Genomic DNA, 16,479 nt, shown 5'->3' with positions numbered 1-16,479 from the left:
CACTGTTCCATGCACTACACATATGAGCATGTGGTAGCAGATAGCCTACAGTAAACTAATAAAAATGCTATTGTGTTCTTTGAAATATATATATATTTTTTATTCTAATGTTACCCAATACCTTCATAAACACAACCAAATAGCATATATGAAATGTATCTATTACACTGTTTGAATGTTGCAGTCAAAATGAATGCTCATTGGCTGAGAGTGGGGTCCCTCGAGGCCCTGCTTTTCTAGTGATAGGAGTTGGCTACAGAGCACAAACAGTTCTGGGATTAGACTGGTATACCTCTTTTTCCCTACTGATTTGGGAGCAATATAGATTTATATCAAATAGAAAATATTGACAGTGTCCACAGAAAGGCATTCACAGCGGGCATAGCTGCCTCACTGCTTGACATTTATGGGGCCAGCTAAGCTCCTGGAGTAAAAGGAAGAGAGGATAGATCGAGAGACTGAAAGAGAATGGGGACAGGTGGAGAATTTTGTTTCAGGCCTCGACTGAGTTGAATTTATAAGCTCCTAAGTGACTCCTGATAACATCAGCACAGTGGGAATCTGCTTAAGAGCCTGTCAGCAGGGTAGAAGAAGAAGAAGAAGAAGAAGAAGAAGAAGAAGAAGAAGAAGAAGAAGAAGAAGAAGAAGAAGAAGAAGAAGATAGAACTGACAATAATTAAACTTATGTCTCGGATTCACTTCAAACACCACCCTGGGAGCATTAAGCCTTTCCACTACAGCTCAATGAATTTAGGAGAGACAGAGAGAGAAAGACAGACAGACAGAGAGAGAAACAGAGAGAGAGAGAGAGAGAGAGACAGACAGACAGACAGACAGACAGACAGACAGACAGACAGCCAGACAGACAGACAGACAGACAGACAGACAGACAGACAGACAGACAGACAGACAGACAGACAGACAGACAGACAGACAGACAGACAGACAGACAGACAGACAGACAGACAGACAGACAGACAGACAGACAGACAGACAGACAGACAGACAGACAGACAGACAGACAGACAGGTAAAGAGAGAGATAGAGAGCCACAACCACTTTAAAATAAACCATCTTGCCATCTTCAGCATCTGTCGTAGGTAGTAGTATTTCTTCAGAGGTCAACAGATGCTTGCTTTGTAACTACCTTGTGGGGGAATGTGAAAAACAAGCTGAGAGAACAGGACAACACACAGATGTGTTCTTCAGCCTTTGACAGTGTTGATTGCTGGTTTGTCAAACATGAAACCCTTGGAGTTTCCTTTATCTCATATCAAATGTAGTTTTTGTGTGTTTCTAACGATTGCCTGTCCTTGATACACATCTTTATGACAGGATAAAAGCATACGATTTGAGATTTTATATTGACCGAAGACAACACTGGATCACTTTCAATGCAAATCGGCATACTTTATACAGGTACAGGCCAAGACAAAGACTGGTTGGTATACTTCAGTCTGCCTCAGGCTGACAGGATGTCAGAAGGAGGCAGAGACAGAGGGTTCAGCCCCTCTTTTTAGAAATGGGCAATTCTACGGTAACAGAATGACACTGACACTCTGACTTTTCCACTTTAAAGGTATGCCAAACAGAAACCATTGATTGCAAAGTTAAACAAACCATACAACTTTAGGACTTTCCACAGAAAATGTGATAAAAACACATTTACTTTGAAAACAGAGTGTAGCGTCGTGAAGCTGACAGCGTCGTGAAGAAGGCGCAGCAGCGCCTATTCAACCTCAGGAGGCTGAAGAAATTCGGCTTGTCACCAAAAGCACTCACAAACTTCTACAGATGCACAATCGAGAGCATCCTGGCGGGCTGTATCACCGCCTGGTACGGCAACTGCTCCGCCCTCAACCGTAAGGCTCTCCAGAGGGTAGTAAGGACTGCACAACGCATCACCGGGGGCAAACTACCTGCCCTCCAGGACACCTACACCACCCGTTGTTACAGGAAGGCCATAAAGATCATCAAGGACATCAACCACCCGAACCACTGCCTGTTCACCCCGCTATCATCCAGAAGGCGAGGTCAGTACAGGTGCATCAAAGCTGGGACCGAGAGACTGAAAAACAGCTTCTATCTCAAGGCCATCAGACTGTTAAACAGCCACCACTAACATTGAGTGGCTGCTGCCAACACACTGTCATTGACACTGACCCAACTCCAGCCATTTTAATAATGGGAATTGATGGGAAATGATGTAAATATATCACTAGCCACTTTAAACAATGCTACCTTATATAATGTTACTTACTATTATGCAGGTGAATGAGGACCCAAAAGCGAGAGTCTTTAATCGAGTAAAGGAAATATGCAACACTCCTAGACAAATCGGAGCGGTAAACAAAGCATGAAAAACAATTCCACTCGTAATGACGAGGAAAGACTGGAGACTCGACCATAAACTGAAGGTTGCCTCGGGAAGGCACAGACCGTAGCAGACTCAGACACCTGCTCACCACGCAGCATCTGAGGGAAACACGACACGACAGGGCGAGACAAAGACACAGCACGGTGAACAATATACAAGGATCCGACAGGACAGAAACGGAAGACAAGGGGAGAAATAGGGACTCTAATCAGAGGGCAAGATACGGAACAGGTGTGAAAAGACCAGATGATTGATTAGGGGAATAGGAACAGCTGGGAGCGGGAACGGAACGACAGAGAGAAGAGAGAGAGGGAGGGAGAGAGAAAAAAGGGAACGAACCCAACAAGACCAGCAGGGGGAAAACGAACAGAAGGGAAAGCAAAATGACAAGACAATATAAGACAAAAACATGACAGTACCCCCCCACTCACCGAGCGCCTCCTGGCGCTCTCGAGGAGGAACACTGGCGGCAACGGAGGAAATCATAGATCACAAACGGTCCAGCACGTCCCGAGAAAGAACCCAACTCCTCTCCTCAGGACCGTAACGAAAAACGATAAAAAGGGAAACTAGGGTACTACTCTAAAAAAAATGAGACACGGGTAGAGAACTGAAAGCTTTAGAGCAAACAGGACCAAACAGGCCAGGAGAGTAACAACTAGGGACAGACTGAGACACAGCAAGGGCAGGAACAAGAACAGGAGAGATGCGATGGCAGGGAACAGACTGAGACCCAGCAAGACCAGGAGCAGAAGCAGAAAAAAATTTACCAGACTTATACTGCGCGCAGTCCGAACACGCAGCCACAAAACGGCGCGTGTCACGCTCCTGAGTAGGCCACCAAAACCGCTGGCGAATAGAAGCAAGCGTACCCCGAACGCCGGGATGGCCAGCTAACTTGGCAGAGTGAGCCCACTGAAGAACAGCCAGACGAGTAGAAACAGGAACGAAAAGAAGGTTACTAGGACAAGCGCGCGGCGACGCAGTGTGCGTGAGTGCTTGCTTAACCTGTCTTTCAATTCCCCAGACTGTCAACCCGACAACACGCCCAACAGGAAGGATCCCCCTCGGGATCGGTAGAAGCCACAGAAGAACTAAAGAGACGGGATAAAGCATGAGGCTTGGTGTTCTTAGTACCCGGGCAATAAGAAATAACGAACTCGAAACGAGCGAAAAACAACGCCCAACGAGCATGACGCGCATTCAGTCGTTTGGCAGAACGGATGTACTCAAGGTTCCTTTGGTCAGTCCAAACGACAAAAGGAACGGTCGCCCCCTCCAACCACTGTCGCCATTTGCCTAGGGCTAAACGGATGGCGAGCAGTTCGCGGTTAGCCACATCATAGTTACGTTCCGACGGTGACAGGCGATGAGAAAAATACGCACAAGGGTGGACCCCATCGTCAGTATCGGAGCGCTGGGACAGAATGGCTCCCACGCCCACCCCCGACGCGTCAACCTCAACAATAAACGGTTTAGTGACGTTAGGTGCAACAAGGATAGGAGCGGATGCAAAACGCTTCTTGAAGAGATCAGGACAACAATCATACGACCGGTGAGGAGGAAGGGGGTTGGTTCTGGACCGACTGAAGACCGTGCGCAGACCATGATATTCCTCCGGCACTCCTGTCAAATCACCAGGTTCCTCCTGAGAAGAGGGGACAGAACAAACAGGAGAAATAGCAGACATTAAACACGTCACATGACAAGAAACGTTCCAGGAAAGGATAGAATTACTAGACCAATCAAAAGAAGGATTATGACACACTAGCCAGGGATGACCCAAAACAACAGGTGTAAAAGGTGAACAAAAAATCAAAAAAGAAATGGTCTCACTATGGTTACCAGATACAGTGAGGGTTAAAGGTAGTGTTTCATATAATATACTGGGGAGAGGACTACCATCCAAGGCAAACATGACCGTGGGCTCCCTAACTGTCTGAGAGGAATGTCATGTTCCCGCGCCCAGGCTTCGTCCATAAAACAGCCCTCTGCCCCAGAGTCTATTAATGCACTGCAGGAAGCTGCCGATCCGGTCCAGCGTAGATGGACCGGTAAGGTAGTACATGTACTTGACGGAGAGGACCGTCTAGCAGCGCTTATCAGTCGCCCTCCGCTTACTGATGAGCTCTGGCCTTTAACTGGACATGAAATGACAAAATGACCAGCGGAACCGCAATAGAGACAGAGGCGGTTGGTGATTCTCCGTTCCCTCTCCTTAGTCGAAATGCGAATACCCCCCAGCTGCATGGGCTCAACACCTGAGTCAGTGGGGAAAGATGGTAGTGTCGGAGAGAGGGGAGACACAGTTAACGCGAGCTCTCTTCTATGAGCTCGGTGACGAAGATCTACCCGTCGTTCAATGCGAATAGCGAGTTCAATCAAAGAATCCACGCTGGATGGAACCTCCCGAGAGAGAATCTCATCCTTAACCTTAGCGTGGAGTCCCTCCAGAAAACGAGCGAGCAACGCCTGCTCGTTCCAGTTACTGGAGGCAGCAAGGGTGCGAAACTCTATAGAGTAATCCGTTATGGATCGATTACCTTGACATAGGGAAGACAGGGACCAGGAAGCTTCTTTCCCAAAAACTGAACGATCAAAAACCCTTATCATCTCCTCTTTAAAGTTCTGGTAATTGTTAGAACAATCAGCGCTTGCCTCCCAGATAGCTGTGCCCCACTGCCGAGCCCGACCAGTAAGGAGTGATATGACGTAGGCAATCCGAGCTCTCTCTCTTGAGTATGTGTTGGGTTGGAGAGAGAACACTATATCACACTGGGTGAGAAAGGAGCGGCACTCAGTGGGCTGCCCAGAATAACATGGTGGGTTATTAACCCTAGGTTCCGGAGGCTCGGAAGACCCGGAAGTAGCTGGTGGCACGAGACGAAGACTCTGATACTGTCCTGAGAGGTCGGAGACCTGAGCGGCCAGGGTCTCAACGGCATGCCAAGCAGCAGACAATTCCTGCTCGTGTCTGCCGAGCATCGCTCCCTGGAACTCGAGAGTAGAGTAGAGAGAATCCATAGTCGCTGGGTCCATTCTTGGTCGGATCCTTCTATTATGCAGGTGAATGAGGACCCAAAAGCGACTTGGCGAAAACAGAGTCTTTAATCCAGTAAAGGAAATATGCAATACTCCTAGACAAATCGGAGCGGTAAACAAAGCATGAAAAACAATTCCACTCGTAATGACGAGGACAGACTGGAGACTCGACCATAAACTGAAGGTTGCCTCGGGAAGGCACAGACCGTAGCAGACTCAGACACCTGCTCACCACGCAGCATCTGAGGGAAACACGACACGACAGGGCGAGACAAAGACACAGCACGGTGAACAATATACAAGGATCCGACAGGACAGAAACGGAAGACAAGGGGAGAAATAGGGACTCTAATCAGAGGGCAAGATACGGAACAGGTGTGAAAAGACCAGATGATTGATTAGGGGAATAGGAACAGCTGGGAGCGGGAACGGAACGACAGAGAGAAGAGAGAGAGGGAGGGAGAGAGAAAAAAGGGAACGAACCCAACAAGACCAGCAGGGGGAAAACGAACAGAAGGGAAAGCAAAATGACAAGACAATATAAGACAAAACATGACACTTACCCTACATTATTCATCTCATATGCATATGTATATACTGTACTCTACATCATCGACTGCATCCTTATGTAACACATGTATCACTAGCCACTTTAACTATGCCACTTTGTTTACTTTGTCTACACACTCATCTCATATGTATATACTGTACTCGATACCATCTACTGTATGCTGCTCTGTACCATCACTCATTCATATATCCTTATGTACATGTTCCTTATCCCCTTACACTGTGTATAAGACAGTAGTTTTGGAATTGTTAGTTAGATTACTTGTTGGTGATCACTGCATTGTTGGAACTAGAAGCACAAGCATTTCACTACACTCGCATTTAACATCTGCTAACCATGTGTATGTGACAAATAAAATTTGATTTGATTTTTGATTTGAAGGAAGGCAGTCAAACTAATTTACAGTAAAATAATTACATGTGTACAGGGGAAAATATTTGTTTCTAGTGTTCGATTTAATGTCCATAGTTAGTATGGATATTGGAATATAGTCCCAGTCAAAGTTCACCCAGAGCTGTGCCACCCAGTTCCACACTGAAGCTAATTTCTTAGCCAAACGACCACAGTCCTATCTCCGAAAGCAGGTTCCATGCAGCCCAAAGATGAGGCTTTCGTCACACTGGTATGAGCAAACATTTGTAACATACTAATATTTTGTGGAAATGATTAATTCCGAGTCACAAAATGCAAAAATTGCTTTGTTTTTTTGCCCACAAATGCCAAACGGTTATTTATACACTGAAACACGGAAACCCAAATGGGACCCTAATTCCCTATATAGTTCACTACTTTTGACCAGGGTCCATATGGCTCTGGTCAAAAGTAATACACTATAAAGGGAATATTTTGCCATTTGGGACTCATACAATGACTCAGAGATTCATCCCGGCATCTGAACCAAGCTTTGCCGCGCACCCAGATGTTTATCAGCCAGGGCCCTTGGCTTTATGAGATAGTGCCTAGCGTCGCGCCAGTAGTGGCATTACTACCATCCAAGAGACCACAATGTAATTCCCTCTTTGCATATGCCAATGGGATACAATTAAGAATGCAAACTGCACTTCAAACTATCTCTCCCTATCAAACACACCAACGAGCCTCATTGCTAGGCACATAATAAACATGTTAATGTTCTGTTGGGCCACGATAAAGCCTACCGTCGCCCACCAGGGTTCTTTCGATGTGCTTGTCTGGCTCCATTCCAAATGGCACCCTATTCCTTATATAATGCACTACTTTTGACCAGGGCCTTGATATGCAGCCTCTGTCACTGCCCAAACTGAGGAGATATACTGAGGAGATATACTGAGGAGATATTGTTCCAAAGCTAAGTAGGAGATTGATATACCAATAAAAGTGTAGCGAATTAAACCATATCGGAAGTCTCCACTTCCACCTTCCTTGTGTCAATAAAAAATGATAGACAATCCGTTACCAGAGGGTACTGGTGATAATCCGTTAACAGCCAGGCTATTAAAAGAGGAGCGGAGGTAACCGTAACAACGTGCTACTGTTAAACACATGAGAGGGTGTGATGTCATATGTTATGCCATGGTGGGAAATTGTTTCCCCTTGATTGGACCCTTATTGATAATCCTTTAATGGACAATCTATCAAAAGAGGAAGGGAGACAAACATGTTACCATGCTACTGTTGAACACAGGCGAGGTGTGTGATGTGTAAAAGCACGCCAAAGAGGAAGAGTGTTCCCTCTTGATTGGACTTTTTCTTAAATGACCAAATGACCATCAAGGCAAAGTACACAAAAATCTATTTTATTTTATTAACCCTTATTTTATGAGGTAGGTTGACTAAGATTACATTATCATATTACAGCAACAGCTTGGGGAAGGGATATCCAAAATCCAAGATTGAGAATATTTGAGCCAGGTTTATAGACACAGATTAGGTCTAGTCTTGGACTAAAAAGCCTTTTCAATTGAAAATCTCCATTTAGAATGCTTTTTACTCCAGGACTAGGCCACACATATGTAAAATTAATGTTTAATTTATTTAGACTGTGGGTCTTTAAGAAATGCCAGGACGGACACAAAGGTACTGGTCCACAGTTTGCACAAGAGTGTGTGTTTTCGGTAGATTGGACGAGTGACAGCACTGTCTGTGACTTCACAATAAGCAGCGAAGGTCTAATACATCCAGATAAGCAGTGCTCAACCAGTACTCACTCTGTATTCAAATGGTTACATTTCTCTTACAGCTCTCTCTGAAGATGGACCTGATGCAGCATGTGTGATTTGGAATCCTGAGCAAACCCTCCTGTATTTCTCATAAAGGATCCTAGACCACAAATCTACATATAGAATACCATGGGGTTTGAAGTCTATTTCAGCATGTGGATAAACATGTGTTCATACTTATGTAGATAACCATGTAAATACTTATTTATGAGGAAAATATTATGTTGTGACTGTGAATGTGAGCATCTCTGTCATCCTCTTTGGTGAAACAATGTTAGCCTTGGGTGAAAAATGGGATATGGTTCTTCACAGTGACATTCATCCAAATTATACATATCTTAAGCCCCAGTTCATAGCGTTTGTCTAAATGTGGTTAAGCAAAACACCCACGGATACATTGCTTCCGGGGACAGTCTCTAAATTGATGATGAACGCTGATAACCTGCGTATTATTTGTCTCATTATTATTGAGACAAAATAGATTTCAAACCGCCAGACTGTCGGGGACACTAATGTAAAATCAAATGACGGGGTAACGAAGTTAAATAGCGTGCTTCGTTCGGTTGAGAACTCTAAAGTCTTGTGTTTTCATAGACATGAGCAACTGTACACAACTCCACACACGTTCTATAGTCTATGCTTTCATCTTTCATTTGTATTTTGTATGCTTTCTGAAGAACATTTCTTGGCTCTAGCATAATATATTTGACACAAACCTAAATTGTCATTATTGGAAATCAGGCCATAAATAATCAAGAAGCCTTAAGATGCTCAGAACTGCGGCTGGATCATTTGCCCATCTGACAATCCTAGTCCAAAAAGTTTATTGAAGACTGTCACTTGCCCAATAAATGTATGAGAGATAGGAAACAACACTGACTTTTTTATTTTAATATGGTCACTTTCTTTTTCCAAGCCAAGCATCTAAGGTACACAAGACAATGAGCAATGCTATGTCTACACCCACCTTTCTTCCAGACCCATATTTTGTTGTTGACCACCGTGCCCTGTTTTCCCCGGGGGTCCCCGTAGCATCCTCTTCGTCTCCTAGCAGCCCCGCGGAAGCTGTATCTGAATCCTCCCCCTCCTCCACATCCATCGTCTTGAGACGCTTAGGTGCTCTCTCGTATTCCCCTTCCTCGTATTCCTCAATGAGAGACATTGTTGATGAATACAATTATTTGTTGGTTTTAGATTAATTCCCCACCTGAGAAATTAATCACAAAAAAAGGAGTCCAGAAAGTTGCATGCATGTGGCTCTACGATAAAATGTCGACCAAGCGAACTAGAATTCTGACAGCTGTGCGCAATTGACGGCAATGTCACCCCCCAATACGCCCCCCTGTGCGTGCGTCTTCACTCTTTTGTTCACATTGCAGATTTCTTTCCATTGGACAACCTTTGCTTCTCTTCTAAATACAGTCGTTGATTGGCTATGGGGGTTATGCGTAAAAAGCGAAGATACGATAGAAGCTTCTGTATCGCGAGCCACAGTCTGTACTCTACGTGCATACCATCAAAGAGTGGGTCACTAGGCCCAATTAAAATGTAAACAATGAAGCAAATGTATCCCATGACACTTGACATTTTAGTCATTTAGTAGATGCTCTTACTTACAGCAGCAATTATAGTTAAGTGACCGACCTCCACAGTCAGCTCGGGGACTTCGAACCAGCAAACTTTCAGTTACTTGCCCAATGCTCTTAACAGCTACACTACCTGCCGCCCTACTTTCACATGCATATAGCACTTAATTTCTATAAGCAATCCATAGGCTATTAATCAATTACTATTCTGTTATTACTATGTAATAGTAAGGTACTATTAGACTTCGAACTATATAATGAAGAAAACAATCTAGTTTTTTCAACAAATTATTATTAAGTAACTGGTTCCACCGCCTTTTTGTTGGTTTACTCAACTTTTCAGTCCAAGTGTTAGGCCTACCTGAACACAAAAAAATGATTTGGTGCACATTTATCTCCCCAAAAATGTATTTGGGCATCTTACGTAAAAAAAGGCTGTGGAACCAGCAAGGCCGGATTAATGCATGGGCTTACTGGGGTCGAAGCCCCTGGGCCCAGTCTCATGGGGGGCCCAAGAGGCAACCATTTTGAATTTAAATAAATATATACAGTACCAGTCAAAAGTATGGACACACCTACTCATTCCAGGGGGTTTCTTTATTTTGACTATTTTCTACATTGTAGAATTATAGTGAAGACATGAAAAGTATGAAATAACACATATGGAATCATGTAGTAACCAAAAAAGTGTTACACAAATCAAAATGTGTTTTTATTTGAGATCCTTCAAAGTAGCCACCCTTTGCCTTGATGACAGCTTTGCACACTCTTGGCATTCTCTCAACCAGCTCATGAGGTAGTCACCTGGAATGCATTTCATTTAACAGGTGTGCCTTGTTAAAAGTGAATTAATGGAATTTCTTTCCTTCTTAATGCATTTGAACCAATCAGTTGTGTTATGACAAGGTAGGGTTGGTATACAGACGATAGCCCTATTTGGTAAAATACCAAGTCCATGTTATGGCAGGAACAGCTCAAATAAGCAACGAGAAACAACAGTCCATCATAAGACATGAAGGTCAGTCAATCCAGAAAATTTCAAGAACTTTTAAAGTTTCTTCAAGTGCAGTCACAAAAACCATCAAGCGCTGTGATGAAACTGGCTCTCATGAGGACCGCCACAGGAAAGGAATTCTCTGCTGCAGAGGATACGTTCATTAGAGTTACCAGCCTCAGAAATCAACAATTAACTGCACCTCAGATTGCAACCCAAATAAATGCTTCACAAAGTTCAAGTAACAGACACATCTCAACATCAACTGTTCAGAGGACACTGCGTGAATCAGGCATGGTTGAATTGCTGCAAAGAAACCACTACTAAAGGACACCAATAATAAGAAGAGACTTGCTTGGACCAAGAAACACGAGCAATGGACATTAGACATCTGTCCTTTTGTCTGATGAGTCCAAATTTGATATTTGTCTTTGTGAGACGCAGAGTAGGTGAACAGATGTGTGATTCCCACCGTGAAGCATGGAGGAGGAGGTGTGATGATGTGGGGGTGCCTTGCTGGTAATACTGTCAGTGATTTATTAAGAATTCAAAGCACACTTAACCAGCATGGCTACCACAGCATTCTGCAGCAATACGCCATCCCATCTGGTTTGCCCTTAGTGGGACTATCATTTGTTTCCCAATAGGACAATGACCCAAAACACACCTCCAGGCTGTGTAAGGGCTATTTGACCAAGAGGAGAGTTTGACCAAGAAGATGGAATGCTGCGTCAGATGACCTTGCCTCCACAATCACCTGACCTCAACCTAATTGAGATGGTTTGGGGTGAGTTGGACCACAGGGTGAAGGAAAAGCAGCCAACAAGTGTTCAGCAAAGTGGGAACTCCCTGAAGATTGTTGGAAAAATATTCCAGGTGGCTACCTGGCCAAGAGTAGCCAAGAGTGTGCAAAGCTGAGTGGGCAAAGAGTGTGCAAAGCTGCCATCAAGTCAAAGGGTGGCAATTTGGAAGATTCTAAAGTTGAAAATATGTTTTGATTTGTTTAACACTTTCTAAGTTACTACATGATTCCATATGTGTTATTTCATAGTTTTCATGTCTTCACTATAATTCTACAATGTAGGGGAAAAAAGTACAAATAAAGAAAGACCCTTGAATGAGTAGGTGTGTCCAAACTTTTGACTGGTACTGTATGTACCATACAGTACCAGTCATATGTAATGGAAATATATACATTATCTATTAGGTATACAGTATATGATTTATATTTTTTCACTGCGACCGCCAACCACAGGAAGACTTAGGAGCCCGCTCTCAATGAGTGTAGACAGCCTGCAGCCTGCTGCCACTCTGCTAATAATCAGATTGGGGAGGAGAATAGGTAAGGGGCCACATGGGTAACTGGTGGACCCTGCCTTGATTGAGTAATTGACTAAAATCCATTTTTTTAAACTGAATAAATGAATGTGATCAAAATCAAATTGCTTCTTGGTGCACAGATTTGTTTACAGGGAATCATTGTGTGCCGGGAAGGGGATTTCTTAACCTGGCAGGGAACCTGTTACGCACACAGTGCTTTTAACATATAATGTAAACTTACATATTTCCCACACATGATTACTTTGTGCATGTTCATTTATACAATTATTTGTATTTAACATTTCCTCAACAGGGATTTGAACTAACAACATGACATTCTGATCTTCCTGCTATGCCACCATGTCTGTTACAATTGCCACTTAATCTGACTATTATCTCATTATTGATTTGATTTACTTTTTTCTGCAACGTTAGGTTTTCTGTATAGTCTAATGTTGGTGGGACATATTGCTCTGTTTTAATGTTACTCCTTTAATCACTATGATAAATAAAATATATTTTGTGAGTGTACTTTTAACATTTACTTTGAAGTGCAAAGTCTAGCAATACAGGTGAAATCAGTAATTGACACAGTTACAAAGCAGGAAGATTGGAATACTGTAAACCAAGATGTGGTGATTTCAAATCCAATGTTGAATATGAATTACTGTCTAAATGAATATGCACAATGTAATCATGTATGTAATCATTGCATGTTAAAAGCACTATGGGTGTGTAACTAGTTCCACTGCCATTTTTAGGTAAAATGCCCGAATAATCATTTGTAGTTGAATGAACATATGACACAATTTGAGCAAACAAATCATTTTAAGTTAACTTAATTTTGGCCTACGATTTCTCAAGTTGGAGATAAGTTTGGCCAACACATTTTTTTTAGTTCAGGTAACACTTGGACTGAAAAGTTGAGTAAGCAAAAAAAAAAGGCTATGGAACTAGTTACTTAATAAAAATGTGTTGAAACAACTGGCTGTTGCATAACAAGTTGCGTAATTTCCATTATAACTATCCTAAAAGAACACCTTTGTCAAATTTGACCATGCCTCCTTAGAATGCTACAGGGTAAAATGTATTTTCTTTCAGGCAAACAGTCAAATCCAAACAACATGTATTGAATAACAAATTATACATTGTTTAATTATCTATCAAGCATTTTCAGTTTGACTCTTACTTTCGTGAAACAATTTTTTAGTAAAACAACTTTTCTTTTCAATTTTTGCCTAAAATGACATATCCAAATCTAACTGCCTGTAGATCAAGCCCTGAATAAAGGATATGCATACTATTGGTACCATTTGAAAGGAAACACTTTGAAAATTGTGGAAATGTGAAAGGAATTTCGAAGAATATAACACAATAGATCTGGTAAAAGATAACACAAAGAGAAAAAACCCCGTTATTTTGTATTTTTTTGTACCATCATCTTTGAAATGCAAGAGAAAGGCTATAATGTATTATTCCAGCCCAGGTGCAATTCAGATTTTGGCCACTGTGTAATGTTTTAGACTGATCCAATGAACCATTGCATTTCTGTTCAAGATGTTGTGTCAAGTCTGCCCAAATGTGCCTAATTTGTTTTATGAATAATTTTTCAGGTTCAAAATTGCACACTCTCCTTGCGCACAGTCACATGGTATCCTTTCACTGTAATAGCTACTGTAGATTGGAAAGTGACGTTAGATTAACAAGAATTTAAGCCTTCTGCCAATATCAGATATGTGTTAAAGGAATTTTTTATCAATAATGACTAATTATGTATACATTTCAATCAGGACTGACTAATGAGAATACTATTATGTTACTGTATATGTACTAATCAGAATACTATTATGTTACTGTATATGTATGAATTTTATTTTTAATCCTAGTACTGAATATAATGTGTGTAAATATAATCACGAATTAGAACAATGACTGTCTGTACCATGGTAGAAATGAATGAACTTATAGCCAGACTGGCAAGAAGGCTTATCTACACAGGATGGCCTTGGCTCGGTCATAAATTATCTTAATAGGGAGAGTACATCACTGGGGCCAAGCTTCCTGCCATCCAGGACCTCTATACCAGGCGGTGTCAGAGGAAGGCCCTAAAAATTGTCCAAGAATCCAGCCATAGACTGTTCTCTCTGTTACTGCACGGCAAGCGGTACCGGAGCACCAAATCTAGTTCCATAAGGCTTCTTAACAGCTTCTACCCCTAATCCAAGATCCAATCCAAGACTCCTGAACAGCTAATCAAATGGCTACCCAGACTATTTGCATTGTGTCTCCCCCTTTGTTACACTGCTGCTACTCTCTGGTTATTATCTATGTATAGTCACTTTAACTCTACCTACATATACATGTTACCTCAATTACCTTGACTAACCAGTGCACCGGAGTGGAGTGGAACAGGGGAACCCAAGAGCAGACTCAGACGAGGGGACTGGGATGAAGTAACCAAGGTATTTATTGAAACACAAGGGGGAGATGGAGCAGGCCAGGGGAAGCTCAGGTGAGGATACCATGTGCAGAGGCTGAGGCTGGAGCTAGAGTGGTTGGGACAGGGTAAGCAGGTCCAGAGGGGAATCCAAGGGAGAAGTAGAGTGGGGAATCCAGGACAGAGTAGCAGGATGACGAGACGTGGAACTGGAGACAGGCACCAGAGTCAGAGCAGGCGGAACTGTAGTGAAGAGGAAAACAGTGTCAGGCAAGGAAAACAGGTACAACAGGATATAATCGTAACAAACGGCTAGAAGCGTAGACTGATTGAGCAGAGATTACGATCTGTCAGCGTGGAAGTGGCAGGACTGAGTATTTGTAGAGGTCTTGATTATGGAACAGGTTGTAGCTGGTGGGGATCTGCTCTGACTCCAGCACACCTGTCTCCGCCCACACAATCACACACACACACACAGAGGGAGAGGGAGAGGGAGAGGGAGGGAGAGGGAGAGGGAGAGGGAGAGGGAGAGGGAGAGGGAGGGAGAGGGAGAGGGAGAGGGAGAGGGAGAGGGAGAGGGAGAGGGAGAGGGTACTGGGGGAGTGGCGGCAGATCAAGTAGACACAGGATGAGCAGTAGAGGGCGTTGCAGGAGCAGATGTGACGTATAGCCTCACTACTGTTATTTTATTGATGCTCTTGAACTATTTGTTATTTTTTTAAACATTTTTTACTGATCTATTTTTTACTTAACACTTATTTTTCTTAAAACTGCATTGTAAGTAAGCATTTCACTGTAAGGTCTACCTACACCTGTTTTATTCGGTGCATGTGACAAATAAAATTGCATTTCATTTCATTTCATTTTCCGACTTGTAAAATTAATTATATGCACCCATTGATTATTGAATAATATAACAGAAGCCAGAATTTAAGCTTGTTTTACTCCAATGTTTCTAAACAAAGTAAATACAAACAAATACTTTATAGCCTAAAAACCTGGTTAAAACTATAATTTTGTATCAAGCAAGGTGAGTCCTTGCTTCCATAACTCTATCTATGCATTTGAGAGTGGTTGCATTTCTCCAGCCCCAGCCCTCAGCTTTTTACCAAAACAGAGGCGGTGAAAATGGTTTGTTATTATTTCAACTGCTGATAGCCCCTTTAAGGACATTCTGTTCCATGCCAAGGAGCCATGGAACAGAGTGAGCAGCTAAGGATAAAAGCTTTGAACATCAATCTTTTAAGCTTTGTGGCGGTCTGTACTTTGGAGTGGCTGTGTTCAGAATGTGCACAAGGCAACAAAGAGTTGTGAGTGTCAATTGATTTTCTGTCTTCATTTTAGAGGACTGTATGAGAAGAAAGGCAAAGATGAACACAGGACAGTTCTGTTCAGAGTACTTTCCTCTATTTTTCAACAAGATTTTCTCTCCATCTGTGGATACTCATCTTGTTTTTCAGCTAGATGTAGTATCTGGGATCTACGTCTGTTTATATTAGTTACTGTGCTGTTACTAAGCAGTAATGCATTACGGCAGTGTTACGTTACTACACCTAATTGGAAATGCACATGCACACTGGGGTGCTGGGAACTGTAGAGCACGAGGGGTTTTGACTAAACGAAAACTAACTGTACTCCTGGCTCCTGCCTGGTCATTTCTCCACAACACAAATATTACACTAGATTGAAACAAAAACACTCCCAGCTAAGTCTTTATCTACCTAATAAATCCATGTACTAGGTTCTTTTCCTTCCTCTGATCCGGATATGGCTACTTCTCTGTTTCTTTCCTTTTCTCTCTTTCACCTCTGCTGGACTAACAACCCTCTGAAAGTCAACAGTTCTACTGAAAGGACCCCAGGTGTTCACGTAAAGTGAATGAATTAAGTCAATTGCCTTGAGAAGAAACATCTAATTTCCAACGTCTCGAGGGAACATTCCTTCTTTGCATTCA

At 42.7% G+C, this 16,479-nt stretch overlaps 1 protein-coding gene across 2 annotated transcripts in view; it reads right to left on the bottom strand.

Annotated features, from left to right (window-relative positions):
• Positions 1-9,511, bottom strand: part of LOC124016308 (heterogeneous nuclear ribonucleoprotein L-like) — an 81,935-nt gene extending 72,424 nt beyond the window's left edge. For both annotated transcript variants that reach the window (XM_046331855.1, XM_046331856.1), the window contains exon 1: positions 9,156-9,511. In XM_046331855.1, the coding sequence (XP_046187811.1) occupies positions 9,156-9,350 (195 nt within the window). In that variant the 5' untranslated portion in view covers positions 9,351-9,511. The remainder of the gene's footprint in view (positions 1-9,155) is intronic.
• Positions 9,512-16,479: the final 6,968 nt, after the last annotated feature.

This window comes from Oncorhynchus gorbuscha, linkage group LG26 (assembly GCF_021184085.1).
Source record: "Oncorhynchus gorbuscha isolate QuinsamMale2020 ecotype Even-year linkage group LG26, OgorEven_v1.0, whole genome shotgun sequence".
Taxonomy (NCBI): domain Eukaryota; kingdom Metazoa; phylum Chordata; class Actinopteri; order Salmoniformes; family Salmonidae; genus Oncorhynchus; species Oncorhynchus gorbuscha.
The sequence above is the reverse complement of the archived record's forward strand: the minus strand, read 5'-3'. Positions and strand labels throughout refer to the sequence as shown.